This window comes from Ascaphus truei, chromosome 2 (genome assembly GCF_040206685.1).
Source record: "Ascaphus truei isolate aAscTru1 chromosome 2, aAscTru1.hap1, whole genome shotgun sequence".
NCBI classification, from domain to species: domain Eukaryota; kingdom Metazoa; phylum Chordata; class Amphibia; order Anura; family Ascaphidae; genus Ascaphus; species Ascaphus truei.
The window spans coordinates 302,529,175-302,551,266 of NC_134484.1; the positions used below are offsets into that span (position 1 = coordinate 302,529,175).

General features: G+C 40.9%; 1 protein-coding gene across 1 annotated transcript in view; it reads left to right on the top strand.

Moving 5' to 3' along the window:
• Positions 1 to 22,092, top strand: part of TNS3 (tensin 3) — a 458,389-nt gene that overhangs the window by 190,725 nt on the left and 245,572 nt on the right. The window contains exons 12-16 of the mRNA XM_075588602.1: positions 4,339 to 4,390; positions 5,092 to 5,263; positions 9,196 to 9,246; positions 9,657 to 9,779; positions 20,353 to 20,417. Of these exons, the coding sequence (XP_075444717.1) occupies positions 4,339 to 4,390; positions 5,092 to 5,263; positions 9,196 to 9,246; positions 9,657 to 9,779; positions 20,353 to 20,417 (463 nt within the window). The remainder of the gene's footprint in view (positions 1 to 4,338; positions 4,391 to 5,091; positions 5,264 to 9,195; positions 9,247 to 9,656; positions 9,780 to 20,352; positions 20,418 to 22,092) is intronic.

The window sequence follows — 22,092 nt, forward strand, 5'->3', positions numbered from 1 at the left end:
AGAGACGTCTAAACCGTAGAAATTGGACCGTCGGTATACCGCAGATCAGAGATCTTGGATGGCTACTATCTGCCTCTAGCAGTGTGTTTCTTGAGTTAGGCTTTCTAAAGATGTCTGTTTGAATATTCCCTAACGTATCACTAACTACAATGAGTAATATCTAAATAATTGATGTGATTAAAGTGCTCCTCATATGTAAACTTAAGGTTTAAATCATTAATATTTAATGTTTGAATAAAAGTGTTCAGTGACAACAAATCCCTGTCCCAAATCATAATTAGGTCGTCAATATAACGCTTATAAAAAATAATATGATGACGAAAATAATTATTATCCCCGAAAATGTGAGTGGATTTCCAAAGACCCATAAACAAATTAGCATAAGAGGGGGCAAAAGACGTCCCCATAGCTGTCCCCCATGTTTGTAAGTAAAACTGTGCATCAAAAGAAAAATAGTTGTGAGTGAGAAGAAACGTGATAGAATCTAAAAGAAACGCACACAGTGAAATAGATAATGTGGAAGCCTCAAGAAAAAATTGTACTGCTTGTAAACCTTGGTCATGATTAATGATAGAGTAGAGCGACATCACGTCCATCGTGACCCATCTAAAATTCCTTTGCCAGCGAATATTTTTAATAGCAGATAAAAAATCCATAGAATCTCTCAGAAAAGAGGGCAAACTCTTAACTAAAGGCTGTAAAAAGCCATCGATATAGCGTGACAACCCATCTCCCAAAGATCCAATACTAGCCACAATGGGCCGACCCAGGGGGCGGACCAGTGACTTATGGATCTTTGGGAGATGGTGGAAGATGGTCACAATGGGTGAGGCATTATAGAGAAGCTCATACTCTTTAGAATTTAAAACAAATAAGATTTTACCCACGTCTAGCAACTCTTTCAAAAGGATTAAATACTCTGACGTAGGGTCTTGAGTCAATTTCCTATATGAGTCAGTATCACCTAGTATCCTCAATGCCTCTTCCTGATAATCTGAAGAGGAAAGAACCGTAACTCGTAACCTGAGTAGCAAAGAGAAAAGGAAACCAGAGTAGACATCCACAAGTGGAGACTATGTCGAGCAATGTGAAAGTGGTAAGACAAGTACTATATAGTGCGGCTGACTAATAGGGAGCGGAGGCAGGAATGGAGGAGCACGAGGAGCTGTCCTGGATTGGTTCCTATGATAGGCACACAGGTAAGCAGCTTTGGCACTGAGTAGTAGCCTGCGCGTGTGTTGGGAGCGTGGTCTCACTGCCAAAGCAGTGAATAAATTAACTTCGCCTGGCGCGCGCTCTGTAATGTCGGAGAGCGCGCTCCCAGGACAAATGGCATCCGCCTGAGTGTGGGCTGGCTCCGGGGCAGCGGTGGCGCATCAGGGAGGACGGGAAGCCCCAGAACCACAGAGACCGGGTGGAACCGGCGACGAGGACGTCCCACGGCCGCGGGGGCCCTAGGAGGTAAGGGGGGTCACGCTGCGACTGCCGTGACCCCCGAATCCTCACACCGATAAGGAACTAAAAAATACCAATTTGTATTCCATATCTTAAAGTTGAATTCAAGGGATTTTGATGTTAAACAGTTTGTTGGGAGAAAAGTGCTATATGAAATAAAATTATTACAAGAAAGTTATTATTTATTGATTAAAAAAAAGCTTTTCACAATTAAAACACTTAAGTTCTTTAAAAATAAAGAACATATCTTGCGTAATTAAATTTACAAAAATGTAACATGTAGAAAAGCCAAACAATATCAGCTATTAAAGTTATTTGGAGAAAAATGTTTATTGTCTTATTAAATGGCAGTGTTATTTATCTCCATAAGAGCATACTGACTTCTGCGGTGATATACTGTCATTTTAGAACATGCTGCTCCTTGACTTCATTCAATTGACTTGTAGATATGAGTGCTGGAATGCTTTTAATCAGATAAAGAAAATGCAGCATTAATTTTCTTGAGATAGGATCAGTTGCTAAGACATGTTGCCACAGGTACAGTATATGTGTATGGTGCATTGCAGAAGTCAAAGATATTTAAAAAGTTCGCAAACCTCATGTAGTTCTTTGTGTTTATCTTGTAAGGGCGGAGTTCAATTGTAAACCTGATCGTGAACTGCAAATGCTTTATCTTAAAGCGGCAATACTACATTCGCCACCCCCCTCCTCATATTTTTTCTTTTTATCTTATTTGTACATGTACAGCATGTGGCACTGTATAATTTTACATTCATACCTAAAATGGCAATCATTTGGTGCTCCTGTTCTTAAGCTGTCAAAATACTGATTGTATGATTAATATAATGGCTCCTTTAGTCAGTGTAACACAATAGCTACAATGTATCCATATATTTCTAAGGTAACATCTATTATTCCAGTTTACAGTAAAACCTGCTGAGAATATTGGCAACGAATTAACACCATTAACAGGAAAGTGTTGCAAAGATCTTGTGCTGCTTGGGTGGTGGGCTAAACCTGCTATAGAAATCAAAGGATACTTTAAAACTCATTCAGAAATGGCAATAAGAGTTGACTAATAAAAATAATAATAATAATAAAAAAAGAAAATGCAGTGAGTATTATCTAATATTACATAACTGATTAATTTAAAAAAGCCATACAAGATTTCACGTTTTGTTGCTTTAATTGCCTCAAGCACCATTACATTTAATTTTACATAGCAAAAATAATGTCATCATATATTTGTTGAAAAAAATAGTTATCTATGTGGTGCTTAATTATAATCAGTGATATTTTAAAATAAAAATATACAAAATAGTGCAATTAAATATAATTATATAAAGTGATAAATACACCCAAATAAAGTATGCAGCTCAAACCCTAATGTTAGATTGTCCTCGCAATCCAAGTGAAAGTTGTAGAAATCCAGGTGTTTTGGGGATTTGGAGCCTTCCTCTTGGTACAAGATTCACTCAACGCGCTTCTCCTCTGCTGAGATTTCAGCAGTACTAAATGAGGTTTCAGCAGAGGAGAAACGCGTTGAGTGTATCTTGTACCAAGAGGAAGGCTGATTGCAGCGCGACCTGTTTTTTGACCAATTGCGGCACCCGTTGTCTGACGTCATCCGGGGATTCCGCTGAAACGGAAGTAGACGGGAAGCGGGCCCAGCTGAGAGCGCGGACGGAGTATACTGCTCCAACCACCTGTTTGCCGACGTGGATCTTTTTATGATCAAATTGCTTTTATACCAACTGGACACCATCAGTAAGGAGATTATCTATATGGAGAAGCCTGGCACGACGCCATAAAGATACCTTATATACACTACACAAGAGAGAGATTTGTGAGTACACATTTCACCAGATTCTGAAGAAAAGAATCACTTTAATTGAAAGCACAGACATATTGCACTATATTTTGTGTGGTTTTGTCTTTTTTTATATATCTGCGCTCCCCAAAACACCTGGATTTCTATATTTGTTGAAGCCTGCACTGAGATTTTGTTACCAAGTCCTTCTAGCAGTACTTTAAAAAAAATTTGTTTAGCTAAATTAATATGATATTGCTGTTAATGTATAAGACACCTGGTCTTTGAATGTAGAGCAAGGACACATCTTGCTCATTGCATTTTGCTAAGGATTCCTAGATGGAAAGGGTCAACATGCTTCTATAAAATAAAGAACATTGATGGGAGAAGGTGAAAAGGCAATGAATAGGAAGAACTAGACCCATAACAGAAAAGAAAGGGGGCGTGGGAATATACGCAAGAGTAAAATATTATTATACATGTATGGGAGGTAATAAAAGGCACTGATTCATGTAGATAGAGATATTATAAAATGATACTAAGGAGAGATCAGCCAAATTGGAGAACCATGGAAAAAGTCAATGTCATGTATGCTGGAAGTGGATACTGCCATGGAGTAATTAGCTGTATTGAAGCAGCAGACTGAGTATATTAGTAGAAGATCATTGGTGACTTTGAATAGTTGTTGTAAAGTGATTGCAATAAAATCCAGACTTGTGGTAACAAAGGAAGTCAGTGTAGGGGGATTCTCCATCACGTAGTTTTAGAACACCTACAGATCATTATGAATAGAGTTGAGGTCTGGAAATAACATTGTGTAATTAGGGACGACTTCTATAACTGCCACAGCAGGCTATTGGACTGTTTTTGTCTGAAATTCAAATCAATGGTCGGCCTCTTTGGCAGATACAGAATAAGCCCCATTGCCGGTATTTGTCCTGAGGAAATGCCAATTGCAAAAAGTTAAGCATTTTCATACAGGTGGATGATGCTTCTGCTAAAATATACATAAACAGCATTCTCATGGGGATGAACCTTTAAAAGAATTTTCAGTCTCTGGTTTTATTTTGCAGGAATCAAACAGTTTTTGAAAAGTTCGTCTTCCTGTTGTGACAAACTGTCCCAGTAAGTATTTTTTTGATGTTACCAGTTTCTCTCTACATTACGGACATTTTTTTTTTTTTAAACGTGTATAATTTTTTTTTGCCTGTTTTCCTTGTTTACTTTGTCCCTAACATCCATGCTCATATTTTTATATATTCCTGTTTGTATCAGCTTTGTAACAAACTCTGCTACACAAACCGACACAAAGGTTTATTATATTCTCTTATATTTACATTGTTTTTACTGTATGTAGTTACATGTTTTGCAATTTTTCTACATATGCTACCTTTATCATGCTTTCTGTATTTTAATAATTATCCTGTTCGTATTGTAAAAGTGTTTCCAAGTTTATATTCTCAGACTTTCCCACCCTAGTTTGGGTGTTTAAACCGTTTCTTTTGTGTTTGTTGGCTGAATATAGAGGGAGAATTTATTGATATATATTTTAAATTTTTACTTCTAAGTCCTTCTATAAATAGGTTTTTGAATCTTCCACAAGGGTTATTTATTGAACTGCTAAGGTGCCAATCGGGGAACATGGACACAGAAACTCCCACTGATGTCGATGGTAGCTCGGTGCAATAGTGATCTGATTGGCACTTTCGCAGTTCAAGGAATAAAAACCACAGCCTTGAGTCATCTTGTACACCAACACTGGACTAATGCATGACAAAGGTGTGAAAAATTGAATAAAACAAGCATGTTGTTTGTTTTGGCTACAGGAACGTGAACTTTGACCGCATCATGGAGGAAGGCTATGAGCTTGACCTCACCTACATCACAGAGCGTATAATTGCGGTCTCATTCCCAAGCAGTTGCTCAGAAGAAACGTACCATCACAACCTGCAGAATGTGACATGCATGCTGAAATCAAAACATGGAGACAATTATTTGGTAAATAGCATGCAGTTTAGATTACTATGATATTTTAAAATAGTATGATCTACAACTAAACAAGTATTTGGTTAACAATAAAGGATAATGGAGTGGCGCCAATCCTATTTGACAAATGCAATAATTACTTTGAGTCCCGCAGCTGGTGTCCCAGGAGGTAATTCAAACTTGTCGACGCCTATTATACCACTTGTTTGTGGTGTGTTGTTTGTTTTACATATACGGAAGGAAAAGAGCAATAAGACCACGCGCTGGAAGAAAACTTTATTTTTCACAAGTATTTGGTTAAGGCCAAAAAAACTGTCAAATCCAATATGTGCTAAACAGAAAACAATATCGACTGTATTGCTGCTGTATTAAATGTAATACGAATAAGTGAATTGAACCAACTCCATAGGATTATGCTTTAAAAAAGTTTCATATTTAGGAAAATCTCAATACCTTAAATGTACGGTGAAACATTTAAATCACAAGGTAAGTACAGACAGCACACACTAAGAAAGTCTGTGTAGCAATAACGGGTGCAGACGGGAACAGAGAGGACCTTCGTTCCTCTCAAATAATCAAATAGAACATAAATGTTCCCAGCACACCAAGAAAAAAGAACTAATAAAGGATCAGCCAAAAAGTCAAATTTAATTAAACATTAACGATGCATATAATGTCAAACAGCAACAGAGGGACAACGTATATATACGGGAACAGGGACAAAGACAGGGATGGGGAAGGAAAGAGAGGAAAGGAGAGGAAGAAAAAAACACAAGAAATAAAAAGTGCAGGGTAAGGGGGGCAACGTAACGTTTCGGTGTACAGACCCCTTCTTCTGGCCCGTTCCCAGGTAAACCGAAGTCACCTGGTACTTCCCTTACCCTGTGACTAGGTCCCTGAAATACACAGTGACACACTGACACTAAATTACAGAGGTAAATGAAAAAAAAGCTGTGTGTGCTGTGCACGCGCATAGTAAGTGAAACTTCTTTGACTTTTGTCACAGAAATTGTATTTGTATTCGTGATGTTTTAATTAAAAATCAAAATACAATTTCAGTGACAAAACGCAAATAAATTTGACTTATAATGCGCGTGCTCGGCACACATCCCCTGTATTAGCTATTTGCACTAAGTGTGAATTCCTTGTGTGTATGTGTGTCAGTGTGTGTGTATGTCAGTCAGTCAGTCAGTGTGTGTGTATGTGTGTCAGTCAGTGTGTGTGTGTGTGTGTGTGTCAGTCAGTGTGTGTGTGTGTGTGTGTGTGTGTGTGTCAGTGTGTGTCAGTCAGTGTGTATGTGTATCTGTGTCTGTCAGTGTGTGTGTGTATCTGTGTCTGTCAGTGTGTGTGTCAGTCAGTGTGTGTGTGTGTGTGTGTGTGTGTGTGTGTGTGTGTGTGTGTGTGTGTGTGTGTCAGTGTGTGTATGTGTGTCAGTCAGTGTGTGTGTGTGTATGTGTGTCAGTCAGTGTGTGTGTGTATGTATGTGTGTCAGTCAGTGTGTGTGTGTGTGTATGTATGTGTGTCAGTCAGTGTGGGTGTATGTGTGTCAGTCAGTGTGTGTATGTGTGTCAGTCAGTGCGTGTGTGTGTGTGTGTGTGTGTCAGTCAGGGTGGGTCAGTGTGTGTGTATGTGAGTCAGTGTGTGTGTGTGTGGGGGGTGTGGGTGGGTCAGTCAGTGTGTGGGTGGGTCAGTCAGTGTGTGTGTGGGTGGGTCAGTCAGTGTGTGGGGGGATGTGGGTGGGTCAGTCAGTGTGTGGGGGGATGTGGGTGGGTCAGTCAGTGTGCGGGGGGGGGGTGGGTCAGTCAGTGTGCGTGTGAGTGGGTCAGTCAGTGTGTGTGGGGGTGGGTCAGTCAGTGTGCGGGGGGGTGTGAGTGGGACAGTCAGTGTGTGGGGGGTGTGGGTGGGTGGGTCAGTCAGTGTGTGGAGGGGTCAGTCAGTGTGTGGGTGGGTCAGTCAGTGTGTGGGTGGGTCAGTCAGTGTGTATGTGTCCAGCTGCAGCCAGGGGCGGGGTGTAACATTGCGCACCACCTCTTTCCCCCCCCCCCCCCCTTATGCAAATTCTGAGCGCTCGCGCACACACACACACACAGACACACACACAGACACACAGACACACACACAGACACAGAGAGACACACACACACACACCCCGCACGCAATCTGCACACACTCACCCCGCACGCAATCTGCGCACACACACTTCCCGCGCGGGTACATGCGCCCGGCACGGGCATGAGTGACCGAGGCCCTGTGCCGCGCGGGTTGCGCCCGGGTTTGCGCCGTGTGCCACCGCTTCCTGCGGGCGCAAGGGGCCCGCGAACGCCCACGGCAGTGGAAGGCTGAATGGCGCCGCTGCCAATGGGCGTGAGGAGCGTGTGAGTGGGACGATGCCGCTGCCAGCCGCTTCTGCGCATGTGTGGCATCCGTCAACGGCGCCATCACAACTGCGCATGCGCGGCATGGCAGTGGTCGTGGAACAGTTGGGCAGTTAGGAGCGGCGGCGCGCCGCATATGTCAGCAGCCGGGTGTGTGGGGCGGGGGGTGTGCGGGGGTGTGGTGGCGATTAGGAGCGGCGCCGGCGGCGATCGCCGCCGCCGCATGTGACAGGGGACAGGGGACAGGGGACTTGTGAGCGGAGCGGCGTCCATTAGGTGACGTCACTTCCGTTTCACATTTCGCCCCCATCTATCCAGTTTTGCTCTATCAGGACTAGGTGCCACGAAAGAAGTTTCACTTCAACAATGAAATAACAAGGATATATAAAGAGCTACTGCTGGTAAAATACAGGTAAACTGGGAAGCACAAATCTCATATAGGAGTGCCTGAAAACACAGTGACAGATAAGGAGTATAACTGGCAAAGTATGGTGCTACAAGGCTAATGACCCACTGTAGTAGACTTGTGGCCAGCATACACAGGAACAGTCCAAAGGTAAATTCAGCTGGAACAGTAAACTCCTCAGTGTGCAAAAAAAAACCCAGCACTCTGTAATTTAGTGTCAGTGTGTCACTGTCTTGGAGAACTAGCTCTTTATATATCTTTGTTATTCCATTGTTTCATTTACCTTTGTAATTTAGTGTCAGTGTGTCACTGTGTATTTCAGGGATCTAGTCACAGGGTAAGGGAAGTACCAGGTGACTTCGGTCTACCTGGGAACGGGCCAGAAGAAGGGGTCTGTACCCCAAAACGTTACGAAACTTTTTATTTCCTGTGTTTTTTTCTTCCTCTCCTTTCCTCTCTTTCCTTCCCCATCCCTGTCTTTGTCCCTTTCCCGTATATATACGTTGTCCCTCTGTTGCTGTTTGATGTTATATGCATCGTTAATGTTTAATTAAATTTGACTTTTTGGCTGATCCTTTATTAGTTCTTTTTTCTTGGTGTGCTGGGAACATTTATGTTCTATTTAAATCACAAGGCTCTAGTGCAGGTGTGCTCAAAGTTTTTTTTATTTGCACCCCACTGTCTGCTCTCCCCTCCAGCTCGCGCCCTCCTACCCCCTTACCTTTTCTCCAGCATTGGTGGCATCATTTGACGTCTCAACGTCATGTGACATCACGTTGCCATTTGACGGAAAGCAGGTAAGAGACATACAGAGGCCTCACGTACTCCCCTGGCATTTTATTGTAATGTTGTGGGGAAGAGCATGCGGCCTCTTTAAGCTCCCCAGAAAATTGTGTGCCCCCCAGTTTGTGCACCTCTGCTCTAATGAATGCAAAGTTTCTCATTATTCACATAATTCGTCATTTGTGGTATTTATGCAAATATTTCAATGTACTCCTCTGTTATTATAACTAGGTATACCTCAGTTGATGTGGAATGGCCTTTTTAGTGTGTTTCTATATCATAACAAAACTTTTTTTGTTTTTGTTTTTAATTTTTTCCGAAGATTATTATTTAAGTAACAAATATTTTAAACCGCTTATTTTGATTATCCTTTATAATAGGTACTGAATCTATCAGAAAAGAGATATGATCTTACCAAGCTTACCACAAAGGTATTTATTTTAGATATTTATGCATTACATACAGTATATACCAGGGAAAAAGTTTTAAATGCGGTTTTAATATGAAATAATATATATCTTTGGGACATTTTGACTAATATATGTGGGGCAATTATTCAATAAAATAAGAAATACAGAAGAACTGCAGTTATATTAAGTTTGTAAAAAAAATATATATATATTTTAAATACCAAGACCCATAAATAAAATGTATTGATCATTACACAGTGCAACACAGTATTTGTCTTTGTTTTATTACTTTATCTAAACAGCAGAAAAATTTCACAAAGGAGAGAAGACAGCATGTATGTTGAGTTTTATTCTGTTAAATATTGAGTGGATGGTGATCTAAATTCACAATGATAATTTTCAGTGAATTACATGTGTTTTTTTGGTTTTAGATCATGGATATGGGTTGGCCTGACCTTCATTCTCCACCACTAGATAAGATGTGCACCATCTGTAAGGCTATGGAGTCTTGGTTGAATAGTGACCCATTGCATGTGGTTGTAATTCATTGCAGAGTAAGTAAAACAAAGTGTCTTTACATAACATTGGGCGCTATTCAATATTCTCAGAAAAAGCTGCTTAGGTTTCGGAAAAATAAATGCCATAAATAATTTACACTTTTTGCGTACTTTAATAAAAAAATTATCTGACGTTTTCAGTGGAAGAGACAGAAAAGGGGTAAAGGAATTTAAGGGTAAAGGGAAAAAAATGCAGAGTGTGATGGTTCAGGGGATTCCTTCCCCTCCATGTGTCCCTGGCACGGCGCATCCCCCTGCCTCTGATTTCCCTTCCTTGCCTCCCCGTTCTGTTCTCCCTTCTTCCTCCCGCATCCGTCCCTCTGCGGCAGCCCCTGACGCTCTCCCAGCGTCTGCGCGCGTTCCCTGCAGGGCGCGCGCGTCTTCTCAAACTCCCGAGTCCCTCCGCAGTACTCCCTGCTTGCGGCCTCCCTCTGACCCCGCTCCGGTCCCCTTACCTCCTCCCTCCGCCCTCGGCGGGTGCCCCCACGGCACGGCGCTCCGCGCGCCTCTTGACACAGCCTGTGCGTGCGCATCCTAACCTTGCAGAGGGCGCGCGCACACGCTCCTCTTGTAAAATACAAAAAAGTGAAAGTGCGCAGCTAATACAAAGTGAGACACACACAGTGATTACAATGTGAAATAAACAATATTGTAGACCTTATAGGTGTAGATACACTAATATTGCGTCTGCAGCCTTTCTTGGGGGGTGGCTCGACACCCCTAGAACTGGAGGAAAAACAAGAAAACAAGGCGCACAACGCACATAGTGAAGCACAATTAAAAAAGTGAATTTTACTAAAGGATAATAAGTTCTGCGTACATCAAAGTAAAAACAATCAAGCAATGGATCAGTGGGGTTACCACACAAAGGGACAGCTGGAAATGTCACCCTTCACCCGATGTAGAGGAGGAAGCAGGGGACCAGCGATCATCTATCCAAGCAGGGGGGTCCTCTGGGTTTGTAGATTACACTCACTCCGTCTCAGGATAGTAAGGAGGTAAGTCCACAGTGTATAGTCCCGCACAACAGTCCCGTAGCAGAGTACAGCAGCCTCCGTCAGTGCCACTACTACCAGACGCCGACAGCACGCCGCTTCACCTCGTGGGGCGCCTGCCGATGACGTCACGGACTTCTCCTCTACTGCAGTACACAAGGAAGCGTCCACTGTAGCACACAGCACACGGGGCGGCACGGAGCGTATACAACGGGAAAGGATGACACAGGGGACAGGGGGAAGTAAACCAAGAATGATCTTGGCCACAAATGGGTATTAAAAATGAGCAATAACACATTCCAACGCGTTTCGGAACACAGTTACTTCAGGGACTACAAGCAGTTGGGGGAGTGTACATACTTATATACCAAACAACCCCCAATCCAAAATAAGGTGTCATATAGCTGCACCAATCCGTGGAGGTGCACCTAATAGCTCATTAAGGTTCTGCAAATACAGTGTTAATTAAAAGTAACAGAACATACAGTATGCTGAATACAAAATACAATAAAAACAATACAAATATATAATATGAGGGCGTCAGAATTCTGAAAGAGATAAGCCATGATTAGAGCCATACAGGTGTGGAATAAAGACAGACATATATGTAAATGGTTGCTTAAAGACTAATACAGGGACCAAATATCTATATCTTCGTTTAACCCTTTAGGGGTCAACGAACTCATTTGATAAATCCAAAAGGTTTCTTCATAGGAAAGGCTTTTGATTCTATCGCCTCCCCTCCTTTCTTTAGGAACCACTTAATGCCCTTAAACATTAGTTTGGAGGGGTCTTTCTTATGATATTATGCATAGTGGCGGGAGAGGCTGTGTTTTTCATAGCCAATTTTGATGTTCCTGATATGTTCCTGTATTCAAATCTTTAAGCATCTTTTTGTGCGGCCTATATATTAAAGGCCGCACTCACAGTTAACCAAATAAACCACATGAGTTGAATTGCAATTAATAAAGGAATCAACGGCGAAGCTTTCACCAGTAGCGAATGATTTGAAGGTTTTCCTCTTTATTGAACACATCCCACACTGAAAGTTACCAATTGGTCTGTCACCAATCCAAGTGATTGGGGCAGATTTACCACAAACATTACCCACATCACTAGGGGCCAATGAATTTTTCAAATTTTTTGCCCTCCTATATATAAATTTGGGGACATCCGAAAGACGATCACCTAAAACTGGGTCATTACATAGAATTGCCCAATGTTTCTGAATGATTTTTTCGATTTTCTTATTAACTGAGTTAAAAGTTGTAATAAAAGGTACCTCTAACCTACTACTCTGCTTACTTGTCTGTTCCTTAATTTTAGGGACTAACATTGTTTGTCTATCCATACAACGTACTATATCAAGATCTTTAGACAAGCTGGCACTCGAATATCCTCTTTCAAGGAATTTGTCAAACAACAATTTAGACTGCTCCTCAAAATCATGTTCCCCGCTACAATTTCGTTTAATTCTAATGAATTGACCTCTGGGAATATTAGTAACCCACGGTTTTTTGTGGTTACTACTTGCCAATAGCAAGTTGTTGGCATCGATTTCTTTAAAGAAAACTTTAGTAGATACATTCCCATTGTCCAGTGCTGTCAATTGCAATTCCAAAAAAGTAATTCTAATGGGGTTAGAGACATGTGTGAAAACCAAGTTTTTATCATTTGCATTCAAGTAGGTGAGGAAAGAGCAAATGGACGAATCATTCCCCTCCCAGACACAGAGGATATCATCGATGTATCAACGCCAAATGATGATATGGTGTCTGAAGGGGTTGTTGTCCCAAATGCTCTGTAACTCCCACTGACCCATATACAGGTTTGCGAAACTGGGAGCGAATCACGTGCCCATTGCAGTTCCGCAAACCTGTATAAAGAACTCTGCAAGAAACATGAAATAATTATGAGTGAGTATGAAATCAATGGATTTCAAAATGAATTCGATGTTGAGGTGATATAATGTCGTATCTGCCTCCAGGAAAAATTTAACTGCCTGGAGTCCCTTGTCATGTGGGATGTGAGTGTAGAGCGCCTGCACATCACACGTGATCCATTTGTAGGTGTACTCTTCCACTCAAAATCCTGAAAGGTGTTTAGGACAGAGGATGTATCTTTTAGATACGATGGCAAAAGACTTACGTAAACTTGTAAAAAGAAGTCCACATACTGCGAAAGGTTCGCAGTAGGGGAATCAATTCACGAAATTATGGGACGGCCAGGTGGGTTAGAGATGGACTTATGAACTTTGGGCAAATGATAAAAAAATAGGGATTTTGGGAGAAGCAGTAAACAAAAAATCAAACTCAGCTTGTGTAATGACAGTAACCCCTGAGACAAGAGGGATAATTATTATCTGTAAATTCACCTCTATTCACCTATTTTGTCTCACCAACCACGATCGGAATATTTGGTTAGGGGATGTATATTGAGTTATTTTGGATTTATCCTTAAACATCCTTGAACCTTATGTCACCCCTTATATGTTTTAATTGTTTTTATGGTAGTTTTGAGTATGCGTCATTGCGTCGATTTTGATGATCATTAAAGTATTTATTATTTTTGTCTATTGGCTTTTAGTGGTAACTGTCCTCCCACAGTGCTGGGAGCGGTTACTTAATTGTACCCTTTACAGCTAATTCTGTAACACACTTAGTGGGTATTTGAACCCTGAATATTATTTTCAGCTTTGCTGTGCAGTGAATGGGGATCTTTTTAGGAGAACTCTTTGTCTCCTTATGTGTTTATGTCTGTCATCATTATCCCCTTTGCACCAGCTGGAATTATATTGTTTTCTATGAATGTACTCATTATTGCGGTGAGCGGTATCTCACAAGTTGTATACATTGTACTGGATTACCCTGCTCTCTCCTGCCCTTGAACCCTGCTTACGGATACGACCTTGCTGCCTTCTGTTATCCCTGGACTCTGGCTTACGGACATCACTATCCTGCTCTCTATTGCCCTAGACTCTGGCACACGGACATCACTATCCGAACTCTGAATCCCAAGGCGTTGCAAGTATACCTTAACCAAATTTCTACAGGCCCGGCAATGCACTACCACACTCCGGGCATGCCCTCACTGCTGTGGGTGCGTGTTTTAACCCTACCCACCTCAGTACTGGGGACTGGCCAGGTCTGCGGGCATACAGGCGTTACACAGAGAAAGTGGCAGAGGGCTAGCTTTTTTTAATGGTTTGAGCTCATTTCTATCTCCCCTTCCAAAGTTGTCAAGTATTTATTGGATTGTAATGTATACCTGGATTAATGAAAAACTTGAGTTATTAACCCATTATTAACCATAGATACAATGATGCATTACTTAAAGAAACTCCCTAAAGTGGGTGGGCATGACCAGAGCAGGCCGGATAGCACTCTGGTAGGAAGGTGTGGTTGATTAAAGAGGGTGTGTCTTAGGGTCCTTAAGGGAGGGGGACTGTCTACCTGCAGGAGAATGGAAGAAGAAAATAATTTCCCACCCAATCCTCCCAGATGGATAGGTTTTTGGAATTTCGTGACAACAGTGTGGTGAAGAGGCCCATCAGTGATCCTCACCATCAAAGCATGCTGATGGTTCGGGGGACCCATGGGTGGTCCTGGATTATATTATAATGGCATGCTTGGTCAAGGGTAACTGGCATGCACGACCCTAGATTTTGTGTGGACATCTGGCTAGGTGGACAGCCAATGTAATATGGAGTGAGTCATGCTAGGAGGGATTATGAACTCTATGGAGAACTGTTTGGTGAGAATGGGTGGACCTTCCTGTATATATATTTAATAAAGCTGTGGCCATATTTATCCCATGTTTGGTGTTAGTGGTTTTTATGAGGGCTTACAGTATGAGGGCTCCGCTGGTCATGTCTGCTATGGTAACTAAAGGTTTAATAATCATAACTACCTATCTACCCATTGCATGAAGACTATTGACCATTGCTATGCAATATCTTACTGCATACTATGGCATACAAGGTGATAACCTTATCCCTGGACGCCATATAGATTTCTAAATAAGCCTGTTTAGGACCTTGGACCGGAGGGCTGTGGTTGCCGCATTGCAGCTCTTCAGAGTATATAAAATAGCATGAGAAATAGTAATTTTTGCTAAATTACAAATTGTCATGCTTTTTAATTTGGCTGAAGAATGCTGCAAATTGTTCTTTGAGCTACTTCGCTTGCCACCTTTATTGGATAGATTGAAGACCGCTACGGCCCCCCCCCTTTTTTTTTTTTGCATTTTTATATATTGATTAGGGCCCTTTTATGTACAAGAAGTTCTACAGCATTACAAATGATATTTGTCTATATCACAAAAAATAAAGAGTTGATAAATAGTCTCTGGTGAAATAAATTTACAACCTAAGGAGACGAGCATTAACGAAAAACTGGAAGTCACAAATATATCCAAACTTTAAAGCAACTAACTGGTGACATTGTTTGGAGGAAATAATTAATAGAATAAATGGGTTGAGACAAAGGAGATGTAATGGGGAATGTCAGGGAATGATGTCCAAACCACATGTCTTTGGCCAAATAAACTATCTTTCCCTGCCCACATCTGGGATTTTGTAGAGTAAAGAAGGTGAAAGAGAAAAAATAAAAAATTATGTGTGTGTGTGTGTATATATATGTATATATATGTATATGTGTGTGTGTGTGTGTGTGTGTGTGTGTGTGTGTGTGTGTGTGTGTGTGTATATATATATATATATAGACAAAAAAAAGGGAAAAAAAGTAGCGCCAAAAAGGTGAATACTAAAATACTAATATAAAACAATAAATGTGTGTATATAATTATATAAACAATATGACAATTAATAGTGTACAGCGAGCAGCATATACTAGAACAGCAAAACACAAGATAGCATGTAATTAAGGAAATAAAAGAGTCCAATGTTCAAAACCTGTAGGAGTCCTGACAAATAGTACCAGAACAAAATGTACAGATCCCAGGGGTCCACGGCAGCTCTCACATGGAGTAACCAGCTCCACAGCAAAATCTACAGAGAAAACAAAACAGAGAGCGCACGCCCCATAGTGTAACACTGTAACATTTAATGTAGGGGAAGGGTGGATGGAGGGATTAAAAACACTCACAAGGTTAAAAACAATATAAGGCAATTTGTGATATATAATCACCACCAGGCATGTCCAAACTGCAGCAGGGCATCCAAAATTCGCTGGATAGGATCACTCAGTCAGCGCTGTCCCTCTGGTTGCACTTGAAATCCTCCAAATGGTGTTGGTATCAGAGTTAGGGCCTTAAATTCACTGCATGTGCTCCCCGGCCGTAAAGGAGCACACCACGTGATGACGTAATGTCGTGGGTGACGTCCCTGACGCGTTTCGTCGCAACAAATGCAACTTTATCAAAGGGATTGTCCATGAACAAGAATAGCACTGTTTATGTACTAGACGGTCCCAAATGTGATTGGTTACTGGTGAAGCAAGATGTCCCACCCCTAATTACGATCGTGGCTAAAGGTGATAACTATTGGTATAAAATAAATTGGTATAAAATAAATGGCAAATTGGTATAAAATAAATTGCATTAACTCCTTGCTATCTGGGTTGGTCTTGTAAATATATAAGGGTTGATCTAGACTCATCAGTACTATAAACAGTGCTAAACCACAATTGCTAATATATTGCACTCTATCTTAGTAAACATACAGATGATAATTAGTAATTCTGCACTACAAAACAACTTAAAACAATTAAAACAAATAGGTCTACAATGTGTTACACACTATTTGTGCTTATTGCACAGGCTAGAAACAATATCTATAACAATCTTTATTTCATTTACTTATAGACCTGGTGACTTCTAACTTATGAAAATCATTGTAAAATATATAAAGGAATATATAAAAAACTAAAAATAGAGTAAAAATATCAAAACTGATTATATACCTATTCTACAATTACAATACATTAAAATACATGAATATTCAATTGTAAAAGACCAAACTAGTTCAATATTAGTTATATTAATATTATGACACACAAATGCATTAAATGTATCTAAAAATAAAAATGTATCTAAAAATAACCACATAGTCATAGAGAGGAAGGTATGGGGGGGAGGGGTGGAGGAAAGTGGGGGGGGGTGGGGAGGTGGGAAGGAGAAGGAGGAAGGGAAAAGGGGGGGATGGGAGGGGAGGGGGGAAGGGAAAAGGGGGGCGGGGGAAAGGGGGGGGGGGGTGGAGGAATGGGGAAAGGAAAAGGGAGGAAGGGGATGGGAAGTGGGGGGGGAGAAGGGAGGGGAATTTACTGGATGAACTGGGCTAAGGAGGGAAGGGCAAAAGGAAGCAGCAGATATTACCTCAGAGAAACTATACCCACGGATGGATGGTCAGACCTATACCAGTGTGCTGGTATCTAAACATTCATTTAGACCACCGGGGGTGAGTGTCCCCAACCGGTGTATCCAAAAAGTCTCCCTTCTACAAGTAATTTAAAACGGTCCCCTCCTGATGCACTAGGAGGAATGTGTTCAATACCCATAATTTTCAAGGTTTCAGGGTCCTTATTGTGTACATTAGAATAATGTCTTGGCAGACTATGGGTATTGACACCATTTATCACATTCCTCCTGTGCTCCAGGAATCTGGTACTAAGGGGCCGTGTGGTGCGGCCTATATATTGGAGGCCGCATCCACATTGTAATAAATAAACAACAAATGTGCTGAGACAATTAATATTGCTCCTCACATTATGTCGTTCATTTTTGTGAAGGGAGGCAAACTCCAAAGTTGTATTAAGATGTTTGCACGTGATGCAACGGCCCCTGCCACATCTGTGATTGCCAATAAGGTTCACAGAGGCGGCACCAGCAGCCGCAACCGTGGGTTTAAGTTTGCTTGGAGCTAGAATGTTCTTTATGTTTTTAGCTTTTCTATATACAATAGGGATCTTCTCAGGAATAATATTCCCCAAATGGGGATCACATTTTAAAATACTCCAATGGGTATTTAATATACCCTGGATGGATCTGTGGGATTGGTTGAAGGTCGTAATGAACCTAGAAATCCCATCTACTTGAGGTGATCCAACTCTGGCAGTATTATAATAGGTATTTTTATTTTTAATAATGCATTTTTTAAAGTAATTTGGACCTGTCAGATGCCATCACCTTGTTGAGAGAGTCAGATATTAGGTCAGGGTTATATCCCTTCAGCAAAAACTTCTCACTCAGTTCTTTGGATTGGAGACCAAAATCACTTTCCCTGGAACAGTTCCTTTTGAGACTATGAAACTGTCCCAGGGGGATGCTTCTAAGCCACTGTGCGTGGTGATTGCTTGAAGCATGAACATAATTGTTCACTGCAACAGGCTTGAAATATGTGGTGGTAATGATATTACCTTCTGGATCGGCAGATAATACCAGATCCAGGAATACCACAGATGTAGTGCTAATTTCAAATGTAAAATTCAAGCCCATGGCATTCTGATTGAAGGAAGTGAGGACATTGGAAAAAACAGTGCTGTCACCCTCCCAAATAATAATAATGTCATCGATGAAACGGCCATAGTATACGAGGCCCGCCCCCAGCTCTGGGTTGGGCCAAATTGATGTTTCTTCCCAATATCCCATAAAGAGATTGGCATAGCTGGGGGCAAACCTCGTACCCATGGCCGTTCCACAGATTGGCAGATAGAAAAGTTCCTCAAATGAAAAATAGTTGTGAGTAAGAATAAACATAATACTATCTAATAAAAATACTTTGTGATTATTAGGTATAGAGGGATCCATGTTGAGCCAGAAGTCAATAGCACGCACCCCCCTGGAATGATCTATTGACGTGTACAATGATGACACGTCACATGTAGCCCACAAATAATTGGGCTTCCATTTAATCCCAGAGATTGAGTCGATGACATGCAGCGTATCCCTAATATGCGACCTGAGCTTTGCTACAAAGGGTTGAAGATAATAATCATCATACTGGGATAGGCCGGACGTCATCGACCCAATCCCCGAGATAAAAGGTCTCCCAGGGGGGGTCACCAAAGACTTGTGGACCTTGGGTAAATGATAAAAAATGGGTGTGCGGGGGTGGACTGAATAAAGAAATTTGTACTCAAATTTAGTGAGAATACCCTCCTCCAAGGCTAAAAGCAAATGTTGTTTCAGTAACACCTGATATTGTGATGTGGGATCATCCTGCAAGAGAATGTAGGAGGCACAATCACCCAGCAACCTACCAGCCTCCATCAGATAAGCCGATCTATCCTGGATGACTATGCCCCCACCCTTGTCAGCTTGCCTAATAACAATGTCCCCATTTTCCTTCAATTCTTTTAATGCCTCAAGTTCACCTTTGCATAAGTTGTTATTAAATCTATATGGTTTGTTGCACAGTGTCTCAAAATCCTTAAGTACCAAGTTGTAAAAAGCATCAATGTACCCTCCCTTGGATTGGTAGGGAAAGAACAGTGACTTCGGCCTGAATGGGGAGTGCGTTATTACCCAATCATTATTTTTTTGTGTTATGTGCATGCCTTATTTGACCGGCCGGATGTGAATCACTGTGGGTACCTGGTCCCCATAGTGGTTCTATTTACTGAGGTTCATGTTCATTATATAGTCTCCTTGATTTATTTTGTTGCTTTATATTTTCTTTGAGTCCAGTTAGCCAGGGTTCCAGTCAGCTTTTTTTTTGTTTTCTTTAATATTTTGTTTCAATAAATTTATTATTATTATATTTGGCATTATTAGTCTGAGTGCTACTTGATAGGTCTCTTTTTCTTTTTCTGTCCTTACACATATATATATATATTAGAGAGAAAGATAATGACTGAATGGTGCATACTCTGAGTAGAGCATCAAAAGTACTCTAGATTTGAAAGTGGAAGCAATTCCTGAAATTATGCAAACCTCTTATTTACTGCTCAGCTTTCAAATCCCTCTGATTAGTTTATAGAAATATGTCATTGTATATATACACCAATCATTTTTATGACTGTCAAATATCTCTTTCTACTAGGGCCTCATAATTGTTCTCACTTCATACCAGTGATAACTGTGATGTTTAAACTTGTCTTGAGTGTGTGCTAATGCTGTAAAAATGTGTTTTTGATTTTAATTGTATGACTGATTAGGTTGTCAGAGGAAATCCGTTGTTCCTTTTTCCCTAAATTAACTGCTGACACTTCCTATTACCTGTATGAAATAGGAATTTTTTATGTTAAAATTTTTATTTACATTTTAAATGAATTATTGAACATTTTTAAATGTTAACCGTTTATATTTTAAAATGTAAAAAGGTTCAAGGTTATTATAGCTTAGAACTTCTCCAGCCATACCATGTCTAATAAAACCACTTAACATGAGGTAACATTACATTAAGGGGCATATTCTATATTCGCCAAATTGGTCAAATGGACCTTTTTTTCCAGCTGTAATGTCCCTTTAAAAGCAATGGAGAATTTCATCCGAATACAGCCTTTTCGCTTTTGCTTACACACAAAAATACTATGCAGAGAGGATAGATTACTTGATAAAATTTGTTAAATGTGGCTGCAAAATTAATAAGTGTTAATCTTTGTCTCCTTTTGTGTTAGGGTGGAAAAGGAAGAGTTGGTGTTGTCATATCTTCCTATATGCATTTTACCAATGTTTCTGCAAGGTAGGTTTTTATGTAATATATTGTGCATAAACACACATGCTGTACTGTGCTTAAACATTTAATTTATTCCACATAAATCCATTTTTAACAATATTTTATTTTTATTTTCTTAGCAGAAAATAATTTACTGTTACACTTTCTGTATAATCAAAATATCAACATAGCGTTCCAGCACTCACCGACTACGGGAAAAATTATCAAAATGGCATAAGCCAAAGAGTAAATAATTTAATGCAAGCAAAAGATAGTACAAGTAAACTTGGAGTGATGTAGCATAAGCGGGTTGATAATAATGGACCCTTCACTGAGGTGGTGAGGGAAAATGAACACGGGGACAGAGAGTGTGGGAGACAATAAACATGATGTGTGGGGGGGGTACAAAAACGATGGGGGGGAGGGTAATCGGGGGCAATGTTTCTGGGAAAAGACCCCTTCCTCAGGCCCGTTCCCTCAGGTCCTTGCGCACCACAAGATACTTCCCTTTACCCTGTATCCCCAATTACCAGAGAAACACCTAGTAATCAAGTTACATGTGCAATCAAAGCAGAGTATTAGCTCAATAGCTAAAGTCCAGAATCAAAAGGAGTATAAACGTAGTTTAGATACAGAATCAAACCGTCAGGTTCTCAATAATAATAAGTCCCCTCTCTCTCTCCTGTCCAATGGGCTGCTGACTGACTCCATGGGTCCCTGGTCAGATAAAGGCACACTGTAGTGACATCTCATGCAGCACAACTGCTATAGTAAGGAGGTGCAAGCGCACGCACCCCCGCCTCAGTTGGATCATGCGCATTGGGGTCAGCCCGATGAATAGTGGCGTCCGTGTGAATGCAGGGAGCAGGAGTGATAGTAGCAAAACACATGCAGTGCTATGGAGACGCGTCTCACGTTGCCAAGGCGACAGCCACGCATCCAGATCGAGGGTCATGTTGAACTCAGGCTCACTCGTGTTATGATTGACACAGTGTGTCTCCACAGGACATAGATAAAAAGACAAAATATATACAAATGAATAATATATTAAGCTGTACACATATAATGTTAGAACCTATAAAATGCAATACATAATGTGATCCAGGGTCCAATAGCTCATAAAGTATCCCACTAACATGAACAAGTGTGTCTGTGTTATAATCAATAATAAGTATGCATAAAAGAAACTGTCAAACCTAAGGTAATATAAGTAGTAATGGAATAGAGGTGGGTAGAGACGACTTTGACTGAAGGATCACCGCAGGAAGACTGCCACTAGTGACCAGCGCAGCACCCGCCACACAGTTCAGGAATCAGGGCAACCTATATGTCAGAAAAACAGGTACATAGGGCATTGCACAGAGGTACTCAGCAGTATTCAGTCTGGATCATTATATACACACCCAGATCAAGTCACATTAGTATCTCATAAAAGACACATAGCAAAAGATTAAAAGTAGCAGCTGAGATCCAGCTCCTTGTTCATGCCTTTGGGAACCATGGTATTCAAGAGTCTGATCCATAATGTTTCCTTCTGTAGTTGCAGTCTCTGCACATTACCACCCCAGCGCCTTTTCCTCATACCAATCATTACCTGATATCTCAGCTGACTAGCGTTGTGCCCAGCTAGTGTGAAATGGTGGCGACTGGTGATCTGGGTCACATTTTCAATTATGTTCTTTAATAAAATACACAACATACT